This window comes from Triticum aestivum, chromosome 2A (assembly GCF_018294505.1).
Source record: "Triticum aestivum cultivar Chinese Spring chromosome 2A, IWGSC CS RefSeq v2.1, whole genome shotgun sequence".
Classification (NCBI taxonomy): Eukaryota; Viridiplantae; Streptophyta; class Magnoliopsida; order Poales; family Poaceae; genus Triticum; species Triticum aestivum.
In genome coordinates this window covers 15,142,652-15,157,117 of record NC_057797.1, presented here as the reverse complement: position 1 = coordinate 15,157,117, position 14,466 = coordinate 15,142,652, and the positions used below count along the sequence as shown (strand labels likewise).

The window sequence follows — 14,466 nt, the reverse complement described above, 5'->3', positions numbered from 1 at the left end:
AAGCAGAGAGACTGCTCTCGAGAACGAACTAAGGATAATCCAAAAATCTGAACCCACCTCCTTACTGAGTTAGAGCCATCTCTTAATTGACATTGACATCTACTATCATCTTTGCGTCATCGTGTGTGCTAGTCTTGATAATGATTAGCACAGCTGTGGCAACCTTCAGCTCATCTCTCTTGAGAAACCACTTCCATTCTTCCTTGAAGATGATGCCGCCAGCCTTGTAGGTTTTGTACATAGTAGTGCCGAGGCTCCCTTTTGCTCATGTTTGAAAAACGAGATGTGTCAGTCTAACTGAATATAAAAGCGTGATCGAAAATGAGAATCTAGATCAAAATATATGATGCACACTGAGAAAAAAAATTACTGGAAAAAAACTGAAAACTGAGTAAAGATGACATGACAATGACTACTGGACTAATCAAAACTAAAAAAAGAAGACTGAACAAAGAGACTAATGACTGAAGAAAAAGACAGTGATGAAGAAAATAAAAGAGATGAAGATTGAAGAAGAAAACATTGATGAACCGGTGAGTGAATGAAGAGACTGGAAAATGAATAAAAAGAGCTGAGAAACTGATTGACCGATGAATTAATGAATATGACTCCTATTCCCCTCGCCGCCTTGATAAGAGGCTCGAGATAACAAACACAGAATGAATTTTTTTTTTTGAAAAGGAGGTTAAACCCCCGGCCTCTGCATCAATTAATGCATGGAGCCATCTTTATTAATTATTTCACAAAGATTTGACAAGAACATACATCAATCCAATTGAAGCCACCACTCACACCTACAAACTCGATAATGTGGAGTGCTCTCACTTCCCATATATAAAACGGTGTCGTCGCCGATCCATCCACATAACGTATCAGGGTCAACAGCCGGTGCAGCCTACCTAAATCGCACACCACATGCATACGTTTTAGAAGCCGCCATCATCATCAGACCACTGACCCATCTTCAGGAGAGAGATCCGCATCATCCTTGCTAGTCCAGACATCCGTCGACGCCACCACGGCGCCCAACGGCGCCACCGCCCTGCGCTCGTCTGTCCAGGCACGAAGACTCTGGAAGATCCATCGTGCGTAGCACCTGCCAACCAGGTATGACTCAGCGTAGCATCTGTCGGTCGGGCATGACTTGACAGCTCCACCGAAGCTCCGTGCAAGACGAAGCCACTCCACCTCCTGTCTCTGTCTTCCAACGCTGTTCCACAAACGATACTCCCAAGAGAGAAACGACATCGTAGTACCGCCATCGTCCGACCTGGAAGACCAGATCCTAGGGTTTCCCCCGAAGCAGCACGAGTGGGTCAACAACAGTTACATGACGATGCCTGGTAACGGCACAAAACGCCGCCATCGCCCGCCAACTGCTCGGTTTTCATCGGCAACTATGTCTCCCCGACTCGTAACTGGGACTAGATGACGAATCTCGAGATCCGACCACCCAGCCACATGCCGGCCACCTCTGACGGAAGAGATGGCCACCACCGCCGGCGGCACTCGTCAAAACAGACCGTAGCGTCGCCGCCGCCCAAACAGGGCAGGCCGCCACGCCCATAGCCCGCGCCGCCTCCTACGCCGCCACGCCCCAGCCATCGTCGTCGCCAACACTGCCACCACACACACTGGTCGACCGTCACACCATCGTAGTCCAGATCTGGGCCGTTCATGAACCAGATCGGCGCCGCCGCGGTCCAGATCGGAGTCACACCCTCGAGTCAAGGTGCCCCGCGTCACCCTATGACCCGCCAGAGGGAGGAGTGCCTCCGCCGCGGCCATCGCAAGCACAGGCTAATGCCCGGCACCGACCACCGGCGGAGGGGATGGAGAGGAAGGACCGGTGACCGGCGGCTATGGTTGGTGCCCCTCGTCGCGCATGCGGGGGGCGACGGAGGGGAGGAGAGAGATGAGATCTGGATCATCGTGGCCTAAGCTCTGAAGGTGCGTAGGTCTAAAATTGGGGGAGAATTTCACTTCCCCGGCCTCTGCACCAACTAGGGATGCATACGACCATTTTAGTATGAGTACCAAGATAAACATGGTCCTCGTAAATTTTTAAATGAGTGTCAAGATATTTTTTGATGAGTGGTTCCACCATATATCAAACTTGATTCTCAATAAATGGGGGAAAACCCCTGTGCATCACCTGTCAATTCTAGGAATTGAACTTGGGTCGTTAGGCTGCACAATCGCACGCCCAACCACTGAGCCAAGGCTCTCTTTGCAACACAGAATGACTAAACTGAAGAATAGACGGCAAAAAGACTGATGAGAAGAGACAAAGACTGAGAATTAAACTAATAACACCCCAAAATGAAAAATTAAACTTCAAAAAGAAAAACTAAACAGAGCCAAGACTGAAAATGAACAAGAAAAACAGAATTTAACTTAGACAATAACTGAGAACAAAAATAAACAATAATGTGAAAACTGAAAAACAAGAATTACTAACTGCAACTGAAAACAAGATTGGTGACTGATACATAGAGATACTGAGAACTACTAAGGCTGAAAAAGTGCAGGAGTGCTTGATGAATTAGTTTGTGGCTAGAGAGCACTAGGGACTAACTGAATGAATGATAACTGACAGTTACATTGAAGGTCTGAATTACTGATATAGAACTAAACTCTCCAGACTGATGGGCTAAACTGTCAATGATGACTGAAGATAAGCTCTTCTATATGTGTACTAGTAACTTTAGGAATTAAACAATGAATACTAAAAAGTGATAGAAAAAGAAAAAAACTGCGCAATCAATTGAAGAAAAAAAGGAAGACTAAACATTCATCGAACTGCAGTATATCTATACACATTAAATCCTACTAACTTTCACCAAATTTGTTTATATGGCAGCCAAAATGAAGATAAACAAATTGATGAATGCTCATTCAATGGACTGAATTATACACACTGAGTCCTATTAACTTCCACCTAATTTTGTTTTTTACAGCCAAAATGAAGAAACAAACTGATGGACTGAGCATAATACCTAGGGCTACGTACATGACAAACATTAATTACCTAGGTCATAATTAAATATTCAGCACAAGCACCCTAAGAAAAATACAAACGTCTTGCTTCTGAACATAGCTATTATATTCAACGACTGATGAGTCCCCAAAAGGTCTACCTATAAGATCCACCATTCCTCATGATAACGAAGAGCACGTGCACCTCACATAATAGGCACTGAACTAACAGAAATGGAATAAGAAACAACACCACTTTCGACCCAATAAAACACATGCCACAACCCCCCACGGCTGAATAGGTGAGCAATAACTCATTTTTATCACTGATCAAAGCTTTCTCATGTAAAATTCGAAACAAATAATTCATACGCTAATCTGGATTGGTGTAGACAAATAGCTGTCACATAACTGAAACTATCAAAAAAAAGTGAAAACATCAAGACACACAGATTTTGTTCACCGCCCCGATAGGGTGGACAAAAAACCACTGAAGTAAAATGAAAAACAAACGTCTGAAAATTAGTAAAGGTGGACTAAAAAGGACTGGTGGGGTACTACTTTTATCACTTTAAGTATACTGTGTGACTAATTACAAGATACTCCATAGTGAATTGCAATGACACACTACCATATGCCTTTTTATTTTTGGATTTCTTGGACGTTTTTCGCTGTGGGCATCGTGCTTTGCAGAAGCCCGACACTCTTTCAATGTGGTTGTATCACCTCGATATATCAATTGAATGAAATGTTCTTTATCTAGAAAATGTTTTTTTGACAATACAGCCTCTGCACTTGTAATTACTACATAGAACAGTACTTAACAAGAAGTGTATATTACTTAGGACAAATAAACGGGATATTTGCGCGCGCGCGCGCGCGCGCGCGCGCGTGTGTGTGTGTGTGTGTGTGTGTGTGTGTGTGTGTGTGTGTGTGTGTTTTGTACCTAAGTGTACTGAGACATGATTGATAGTCCATCTCTGTTGCTTCGTTCCCTCTTTTGTCCCATCTTTACAATTATAAATTGTTCCTAGAAGAATCGTATCTGCCATCCATGATGCTATATTATATTTAATTGTAACCTTTTTGGCTTACCATGTGTACACCTGAATTACAATAATGGTCTCATAAATATTGTAGGTACCTTGTTGTAATTGATGATATATGGGATGGAAACTTGTGGACAGTTATAAACTTGGCATTCTCCAATGACAACACTTTGGGTAGTCGGCTAATCACGACAACTCGTAAAGTCGGTGTAGCTGAATTATGTTGCACATCTCCTAATGGTTCAATCTATCAAATGAAACCTCTTAGTGTTGATGATTCCAAACATCTCTTCTATAGAAGGTTATTTTCTCATGAGAGTGGATGTCCTCTTGAATTTGAAGAAGTCTCCATGGATATATTGAAGAAATGTGGTGGAGTACCATTGGCAATTATTACTATAGCTAGTTCTTTGTCTAGTGGCCAGCAGGTAAAGCCAAAGGTTGAGTGGCATGCTCTGCTAGAGTCTATTGGTCGTGGACTTACTGAAGACCCCAGTGTAGAGGAGATGTTGAGGATACTATCGTTTAGCTACTATGACCTGCCTTCTTATCTGAAGACATGTTTATTATATCTAAGTATGTTTCCAGAGGATCACGAGATCATGAAAGATCAGTTGATATGGATGTGGATTGCCGAGAGTTTTATCCAATGTGAAACAACACATAGTCTCTTTGAGATTGGAGAAAATTACTTCAATGAGCTTGTGAATAGAAGCCTTCTCCAGCCGGTATACGATGAATCTGGCATTGTACATGCTTGTCATGTACACGATAGTGTACTGGATCTAATTTGTCTGTTGTCAAGGGAAGAGAACTTTGTTAGTGTATTGAGTGGTAGTATGTCATCTCAGGCCAACGTCCGCAGGTTGTCCATCCAGAAGATTAACAAAGAAGAAGATCAAACCACAGCTCTCGAATCTGTGAGTATGCTACAAGTTAGGTCCATTGCGACATTTGAACCTGCTATTGGTCTGATGCCTCGTCTCTCAAGCTTTGTTGTTTTACGTGTATTGAATTTGAGTACATGTGCACTTGGTGATCATAATCTTCAGGGGTTATGGAGTTTAGTTCACTTGAGGTACCTAGGCCTATTTGATACAGGACTTTGTGAGCTTCCGGAAGAGGCTGGAAAGTTGCAGTTTTTGCAAGTGCTGGATGTGAGTGGAAACCATGGTATGAAAAAACTGCCATCGAGTGTTACTACACTGAGAAGATTGATGTGCCTACTTTATAGGAAAAACTGCAATCGGCTTCCAGATGGGATTGGAAACCTGACAGCAATGGAAGAGTTGAGTTCTATCCATATTGACTCTCTAAGCATTGTGAAAGAGATGGGCAACATGAAAAGGTTGAGGAAGTTTAAAATTTTGTTTGAGCATTTGAGCTTGGAGTTGGAGGAAGCTTTTGTGAAATCACTAGGGGAAATGTCTAACGTCCAAAGTGTAACCATTATTATCGGTGCTGGATTTAGAATGATGGATCTCTTGGGGGAAAAGTGGGTTCCCCCTCAAGGTCTCCGGGAATTGAAGTCACGTTGTGACAGAGTATGTAGATTCTCTAGGCTACCAGCATGGATAAGAGAGAACCCCTTGCAGATGTCCCAGCTCTCAAGGTTACACATTGGTTTCAAGGAAGTGCAACAGGTGGATCTGGGACTGCTTGGAAGGTTGCCAGCACTTCATAGTCTCGTATTGCAGAGCCTCCGCCATGGGTCGCTACTGGTCGAAGCTGATGGGTTCCGTTGTCTAACACAATTCGTCTTGGGGGCCGATTCGCCGGGCCAAGTTGTGTTCCAGCCAGGAGCTTTGCCCAAGGCGGAATATGTTGAGCTCCGTACCGGTCTGTTGGTCGCAAAAGAGGAAGCAGCCGGCAACAATGGTGGTGATTGGTTTGACACTGGCATCAGGAACCTGCCGTCCCTTCAGTCGGTCCGTGTCGTATTCTGTACTTCGCTACTGCGACAGGAGGCCGAGAAAGCGAAGTCTGCACTCGAGACTGCACTCCGTGCCCATCCTAACAGCCCCGACTATTACGTATTCGTAGAAGGTACATAACAAAAGAGTGCCATGATGCTTGTCTTTGCTTAATTTCCTTAATGCTTGTCTTCATATATATACTGATCAACCTTTACTCCCTCTTTATTTATTCCTTTCCAAGACGACGACACTGATGACGGCATGTGGGAGTGAAGAACTCATTTAAAGATCCCAGACTATTTATATGTACGTACCACATGCAAATATTTGTTTCCCTCTCTTATTCATAATAAAGCCATGCTTATACTTTGTGACGTGCTCTTTTCTAGGCTGTCATTATTTACCCGAGACTTGCGTGCGTCTGGAATATGGCTGACGGCAACATCGATCGGCGACACTCGCTATTCCTTGAGCTTCTTTCTTGGGTTAGAGAAAAAAAGAAAAAGAAAAACGGAAAATTACAAAAAAAAATCACTCACTATTTGTTGAGCTTACTTCTTGTCTTAAAAAAGGAGGTGGTGGGAGGGGCGCAGAGAGTGTGAAAAATAAAAAAAAAAGGTTTTAGGTTTTAGGTTTTATGCAATTTGTAATTTTATTTTTGTTTGGGTTTTGGCCTGCGGGTTAATTTTTTAGGGGTGTGGGAGGTGGGGGAACTCCGCCTATGGTACTGATGTTAAGCTTATGCTTACTAACATTATTCATAGCCGGTCCCAAGTCCGGATAAAGGAGGAGGGTCCAACCATATATACTTTGTGTTCAACCAAAAAAATCTTGATTCTTTAATACTGCCCTTTTTTTTCTTATCCGATTACTCATTTCTGTTTTGATGGGGTTGTCACTAGATTGTCACAGCTCCATCATAACGTTTCAGAGCACCAAATTTGTTAGGTTTTCATTGTTAGTGCCGCATTTGTACAGTTTTGAAGCTTACAAACCAAAACTAGAGAACAACCGTCGGTGTTGAGTGTGTGATTTGGAGGATCAGGAATAGATTTGTTTTTTGAAGCATTTTATAACATCATTGGTAGAAAAATTGTAAAAGCTTATACGAGAGAGAAATTGCAGAGGAAAAACATAGCAGTGCAGAGCAGAGAGGAGACGGTTGTAGACTTGCAAGCCGTCTTTGGCCGCATTGCCTGGCACACCGAGAGAAACGATAACAACACCTCGATGGCGTCTGCCATGGCCGCCGCCTACGACCGTATGCTGGAGGCCTCCTTCTCCGACGTCCACGGTGACCTACCGGACGGCTACGGGTGAGTGCTCTGCCGGTTCTCTGACTGTAATTTTTCCATGGGTTTTTACAAATGGTTAATTTGTACGTATATGGAGTATGCAATGTTAGTCTAAGTTCTTCCTTGGTTATTAACAAAATTGGCAAAGTTAAATTGTGCAGTGAAAGTACTTCTATAGGATCTCTTTTTGTTGTGAATTTTCAGTAAAGGTGAAACTTGTTCCAAAAAACTCACACTCAACGCTATTATTTTGATTCTCCCAAGTCTGTTTTTTTTTATGCTTGGTTATTCTATACTGATTGTTTTGTTCAAAATTTTCAGCTGGACTCTTTAAGAAAATCAACTGATTTCCAGTGATGGGTTGACAAGCGTGGAGCATAGGGTGGTGGCGAAGAACTATGCGCCGAGGGTCTCAATATGTGCTACTTTCGCACGCATTTCCACCCGGCCTTGATGAGGTTGTATGGTCTGATCAAGGACTTGATGTCTGATGAGAACCCTTCATTGCGGAGAGACCTTTGTCAGAGATGAGTACCCTTCATTGTACAAAGGGACGCTTGACAGATATTACATCAAACATTACTACTCCATCGGGCTAGATGTGAAAACTGCTATCTCAGGTTTCCGGTTGTGGATTGTGAAGGAGAGTTTGGGTACTGGTAGCATATTATAGACTATATCAGTCTAGCAGGATCATGCATTGTTGACCAGTTTGTAATACTAAGAAAAGTGACAGTAAAATGGCAGTACAAGTACCAGAATATTGAATGCAGACCTAAATGGTACTACAGGAGTGCACTAGTTTGGTGTCCTGGTGCATCTTACTATATTAGAACAACTAGACCTGAAAAATCCTCATGGAATCTGATACTGATCCGAAAACAGCAAGCCCACACGTACTACAGTAACCTGAACCCTGAACCATCTACAGTTCATCTTCAGACTGCACTCACCACTCAATCTGCTCATCAGGAGGCAGCAAATCAAATCATTTCCATGGCGTGCGTGCACTCACACTTCATACAGTACAAAACGTAAACAAAGGCCTTTCTGGCCGAGAACACACAGTGCACTGCACTGCACACAATTTTGCTGCACGCAGAGACGAAGGCTGGTAAAAATGTGACAGATGATACTGCCTTTTGGTCAGCTCAGCTGATTCAAAGATTGCTCGTGAAGCAGAGCGTGAACAATGATGGCCCCTCCCTATGTGGCCGAAATCACTATTCTAACCTTTTCAACAATCTTTGTCACAAAGTGAACTCGACATGAAAGTATTTTACGATCTGACCCTTTTAGCAACGCCACAGCCCGTGGCGTTTCTTCTCCATATAGAAACGCCGGAGTAGCTCGCGTTTCAAATCCACATTCAAACGCCGAGCTAGCTAGCGTTGTCGATCTACATAGAAACGGCAAGCAAGTGGGCGTTGCTGTCCTGGCTAGCAACGCCATGAGCATTGGCGTTTCCATGCCATGGCCAGCAATGCATGCCACTAGCTAGCACAGGGCAATAACGTACACGTTCAGTAAGCCGGCCAGAAATTTCGCAGGTACGAGAGCATTATTGGCGTGACTTTTTGGCCCGCATATTTCCTTGCTGATAGTATAACAACTGCCAGTTGTTTTGTCAAAACAGTTGGCGCAGCATAGCTTTTGGCGTATTTCCTTGCTGATCATCTTCTCAACAAATCATTTTGCTGTTGTATCCATCCCTTGCGTGCTACACAATTTTTATTTTTAGGATCAGAAAAAGTAGCTGTTCCATCCCTTGCGTGGTACACAAAAAGATTACGCAGGATCAGAAAAAACTGCACAGCAGTACATGCATGCATGCAACGCATGCCACTAATACAAATTAAAGATGGATATCCCCACATGCATGCATGCATGATGCCTTGGACAGGAGTGCTGCTACGTCCATGCATGGCCTTTGGCATTTCCATCTAGAAACGCCATTGTAGCAACCTGTGCAGCAGGCATGCATGTCCACCAGTCTATAGCCTTGCATGCAAGAAGTAGATTGTGGTGCAACACATTGTTAGCAGCCCTTCCAAGCATGCATGTCCACCAGCCTATAGCTAGCTTGCAAGAAGTAGATTGTGGTGCAGCGCATCGTTAGCAGCCCGTGCAAGCATGCGTGTCCACCAGCCTATACCCTAGCCTACAAGGCGCTTTGTTTGCAGCGTATCAAGGCCAGAAACGCCATGGCCCCGGGCGTTTGTAGTCAAGCTAGAAACGCCAACAGTTCTGGCGTTTCCAGCGTGCCATGTCAGCAAGCGACGCCAGCTCCGCCTGGGCAGTAACGCTAGTTAGCTTCGCGTTTCCATGTGGAGCAGAAACGCAAGCTTGCTCGGCGTTTCTATGTTGGGCGGTAACGCCGCGGGCTGTGGCGTTGTTAAAAGGGTCAGATCGTGAAATACTTTCATGTCAAGTTTAATTTGTGACAAAGATTGCTCATAAGGTCAAAACAGTGATTTCGGCCTCCCTATGTATGCGCTGCGCCCCTTTTCCATCCATCCATCCATGGAGATGAGATAAATGATATGAGGAGGAGGAATGCAGATGTAGGCATTCACTCATGCCATCCCTTTATTCCTTTCTTTTTCTAGCTTTTATAAATTGCATACAGAGGAGTGTAGACCGTGCAAAGGACTACCATTGGTCCACTGCTGCTACTGCTACTTGTCGATGATGTCTGGAAACAGGGGGAGTGACAGAGAGAGGAGGAGGATGAGGATCGGCAGAGGACTGGTTAGGATTAGTACTTCATTAGACGTATTGTTCACCATAAAACTTGTTAATCAAATGAAACATACATGTACCTTGTACTCAATTATTTGAATCCTGTGAATTAGCCAATCACTGGGTGCTTTCTGAAGATATCCAATGTGCAAGACTCTGATCCTGGTAAATCCAGAAACTAACTATATTGATCAAGACATGTGAATGCCACTGACCTGTTGATCAGAAGCCTACACTTCTGTTCAATTATCCCTGTGCTCGCCATCAACAGTTCACCCTGTCATAGGAAAACATATCCACTTCTGAGGCACATACATTTCAGTTTTCACTGCCAACTCAAACCACTCTCCAAACCCTACCTTCTCATCACTAGTTACACGACTGAACACCCAGTATATCTGAAGCACATACATATCAGTATCGCTGTATCGGGTAGTACGTGCGGTGGCAGCAGGACGCCACCGTCCTCATGTCGAAGCACGCGTGCGCTGCTGGGCCCGATGCCGTTCCTTGTGGGCGGCGACGAGGAGGTCAGCTTCAGGCCACCGCCACCGGGCGCCAGCGCGCTCCCCCTCCTCCACTCGGGCCACGACTTGGGCAGCAGCAGCGGCAGCATCGTGGTGCAAATGTCCAACAGGATGCTTTCACAAAACGGGCAGGGGGTATTTGCAAATGTCCAGCGAACGACTGGTTCGGTCCAGCTGGCGCCACTTGATTGTGTGTGATTGGCTCAGTGCTAAACATGCACATCTGAGACAAGTTCCAGAACCTAAGAGCAACTTCAACGGGCCGACCCAAACGAACGGCGCCTTTGTCCGCTTTTTGTTCTTTTGGGTCGGCCGCCCGTCCGATGCCCGCCTTATTTTGCATTTGGGGCGGCCGCCCGCCCAACGCGCCGACCTATTTTCATATCCGCACTCAATTTTTAAAGGCCCGCAACGCATAGATCATGCCAGTGGCCATGTCTCATGCCGGCATCATGCCAGCGCCGGCAAACATTGTCGGCTATAAAAAATATCACCACACAGTTCGTGCCGGCGCACTCGCCAGCGGCTGGCACACATGCCAGCACACAAAAAAGGGGTGGGACTTGAGTTCGACCACGCCGTCGCGGCCCCGTGGTCATGCCAGCACACAAGCTGGCATAGAAAAAAAGGAAGGCGCTCACGGCCACGAGATCACTCGTCGGTGAACCTGAGCATGTCGGCCTGCATCTTCTCGAACCACGGCCTCTTCCTTGGGGCAAGGTGTTGAGACCCACCTTCATGATCTCCACCCCAGTCATCATGCTCGCAAGAGCCACTTCTTTCGCCTTGGTCTTGGCGTTGGCGGCCTCGATCTCTAACATCTTGGCTTGCTTCTTCGCGTCCATCTCAAGTCTCCTCCTTTGGATCTCCATGAAGGCGTTGGTGACCTCCTGCTGCGCGGCGGCGGCGACGGCTTCATCTCTCGCGTCCGTGGCGTGCCTCCGGCCCTTCCTCTTGGCCGAATCCCTTGCCCGTTGTTCGAGCGTCAGCGCCTTCTTTGGCTTGGACGCGGTGGCGGTCTTGCGCGGGGCACGAGGCTTGCCTTTGCCGGAGAAGGCGGTTGTCATGCCGGACGAGGCAAGGGAGGCGAGGCCGGCGGCGGCGTTGAGGTCGAGGTCGTCGTCCATGGCGGGTGTGGGACGGGAGCGCGCGCGGGCGGAGGGTTTTTGGGGGAAATGGGGGAATGATGGTGGCTGCCACCGACCGGCGGGCCCGGGGAGAGGAGTAGGCGCGCGCACGTCCTTCTCGTGTCCGCGTCGACGCAAATCCGGCTTAAAATTGGGTCGGGAATGGGTCGCCATGCGGGCGCGCGTCCGTTTGGGTCGCTAGTTGGGCCGCGTTTTGTGTCCGCGCCGACCCAAACGGACGGCGGCGGACGAAATGCGTCGCCCCATTGAAGTTGCTCTAATAGTTATCTTTTACTTCCTCCGTTCCTAAATATTTGTCTTTCTAGATATTTCAACAAGTGACTACATACAGAGCAAAATGAGCGAATTTACACTCTAAAATATGTCTACATACATTCATATGCGGTAATTCATTTGAAATGATTAGAAAGACAAATATTTCAGAAGGAGGGAGTACAAGTTATAGGACTAAACCATCACATCTTCAACAAGTTGTAGGACCAACCGTGACAAGTTATGTGCCCTTTGGCTTCAAGACTTCCACGCAGCACCGCGCCTCACGGAAGTGCCAGCTTCATGCGGCATGATCTCTTTCACTAACACCATCGTCTCGTATGCATCGCACCCACGCACTACTACATGCAGAAACCAAAAACGAAAGTGCAAATGCAAAATATCAACATTAACTCTGACAGTGGGGACATGATCTGCACACACACTGACGTACACACGTGATCTCTTGGAAAGGAGAGTTACTGCTGGGGTCCATTTCAGAGTGTACAGTTTAGCGGCTGCTGCCGTTCCAGGGCCACTATTTGTCTAGGAGGACCCGGACGCTGGTCAGGCTAGTCGCTGGGAGACATGTGCACCAACAGGCGCTCCGACGACAAGTCGACATCGGCGACGCGCTGCCGACCTGACATGACTCCCGTGACTCGTGAGTGGTTGATTCTGTTCTGCGCGGACCCAGACGCGGTGACGACTCGACTCTTCCTCGCTCGTCTGCACGCGCCGTGGAGCCCTGAAATATTAATTTACCGAGGCTCGCCTTGCCCCTCATACTGCAGTTGGTATCGTATAATTTTCTTAAATACCAAACTAATTTTCTTAAATACCAAACTAATATAGAAATCAATATGAATATGTACAATAACAAATATATAATATGAAACTATATTTAATAATAAACCTAATGACATTGATTTGATGTTGTTGATGTTAAATACATTTTTCATTTAAGTTTGGCGAAAGTTTAACTTAAGACCAAACAAATATGTAGTGTAAATAAAAACAGAGAGAGTATGGAGGGACTGTTATTTTTGTGTGGGTACAAAGCCTGAGGCGTGTCGTCTGACCGGAGCAGCCAGCTTGTGATTTTTATGGCTTTGCCTGCTTGCCTTCGTGTGTGAACACCAACGACGCTTTGTGTTAAGGGCGAATAGTGATGTGGTACCCATCGGTGACGAGCGATCTGACATGTAATAGTGCGAATTAGATGTGTGTCGGACGGTGCAGGACGACGCATTACCAGTGCGCGTTACCACGCCAAACAAATGTACTGTAGTAATTCATCTTCTCATTATTGTACTGCTTTTTTCCTTTGGTCTTGCCCGGGTTATATAGAAAGCAGCTCTACGGCACCCCCCAAACCCACACCATGACACCACAACCAAACAACAGACAACACACCAAATAATTACGAGCAAGGGAGCCATGGATCTGGCAACGGGCGCCATGGGCTCCCTGATTCCCAAGCTGTTTGAGCTCCTCAAGGAGGAGTACAAGCTGAAGGAGAGCGTCAAAGAAGGCATCAGATCTCTTGAGAAAGAGATGAAGAGCATGCAGGCTGCCCTCGGCAAGGTGGGTGAGATGCCGCGGGACCAGCTTGACGAGCAGGTCAAGATCTGGGCAGGGGAGGTGAGGGAGCTCTCCTTTGACATGGAGGATGTCGTCGACAAGTTTCTGGTGCGTGTGGATGACGGCTCCAAGCCTGCCGCCAACCCGAAGAAACTCAAACGGTTCGCCAAGAAGATGGTCGGCTTATTCACCAAGGGGAAGACTCACCATGAGATCGCCGACGCGATCAAGGCCATCAAGAAGCAAGTACAAGAGGTTGCTGACAGGCGTGCAAGGTACAATATCAACAATATTATCTCTAAGCCTGCTGCCGTGACTCCCATCGATCCTCGCCTTGGGGCTCTGTACCAGGAAGTGAGAGATCTTGTTGGCATTACCGGAACAAGGGATCAAGAGATAATAGAGCTGCTGTCGGAGGGGGACGACATGTCCAAGAAAAAGTTGAAGATCATCTCTGTTGTTGGATTTGGAGGATTGGGCAAGACAACTCTTGTCAAAACAGTTTATGACAAGATCAAGGGAGATTTCAACTGCAGGGCTTTTGTTCCTGTCGGTCGAAATGCTAATGCGAAGGAGGTTTTCATGGACATCCTGCACGAGCTTGATCCTGAAAAGGACAAAGGTCAGCTCACCATGTTGAATGAAAGACAACTCATTGACAAAATCCAACTGCGTCTCGAGAACAAGAGGTACGTACATATCTCACATGCCACTCACTTAATGATGGTAACCAGCTAATTCCTTTGAGATGGTAGCTGTAGAAAAAATGTGTATAGGAATTGTCAAGTTACTCCCAAAGCCCACAAATATAGATGACATTTAACATTAGGAGTGTCTAAGTTTCAGCCGGTGTTGACACATGTATTTTGTATTTTGATTTAGGTCAGACTTTTTCTCCAGTCCAGTGTTGACACATGTATTTTGTATTTTCAGTCCAGTTGTTTTCATTTGGGTCTCAGGTCAAATCCTCCCCT

The 14,466-nt window shown here is 46.0% G+C and overlaps 1 protein-coding gene and 1 pseudogene across 1 annotated transcript in view; both read left to right on the top strand.

Annotated features, from left to right (window-relative positions):
- The window catches only part of LOC123186997 (disease resistance protein RGA5), a 13,529-nt gene extending 5,518 nt beyond the window's left edge, over positions 1 to 8,011 (top strand). Inside the window, exons 2-5 of the mRNA XM_044598741.1 lie at positions 4,120 to 6,074; positions 6,186 to 6,250; positions 6,334 to 7,260; positions 7,561 to 8,011. Coding sequence (XP_044454676.1) covers positions 4,120 to 6,074; positions 6,186 to 6,217 — 1,987 coding nt within the window. The 3' untranslated portion in view covers positions 6,218 to 6,250; positions 6,334 to 7,260; positions 7,561 to 8,011. The remainder of the gene's footprint in view (positions 1 to 4,119; positions 6,075 to 6,185; positions 6,251 to 6,333; positions 7,261 to 7,560) is intronic.
- Positions 8,012 to 13,251: 5,240 nt separating this feature from the next.
- Positions 13,252 to 14,466, top strand: part of LOC123186996 (disease resistance protein RGA5-like) — a 14,559-nt pseudogene continuing 13,344 nt past the window's right edge.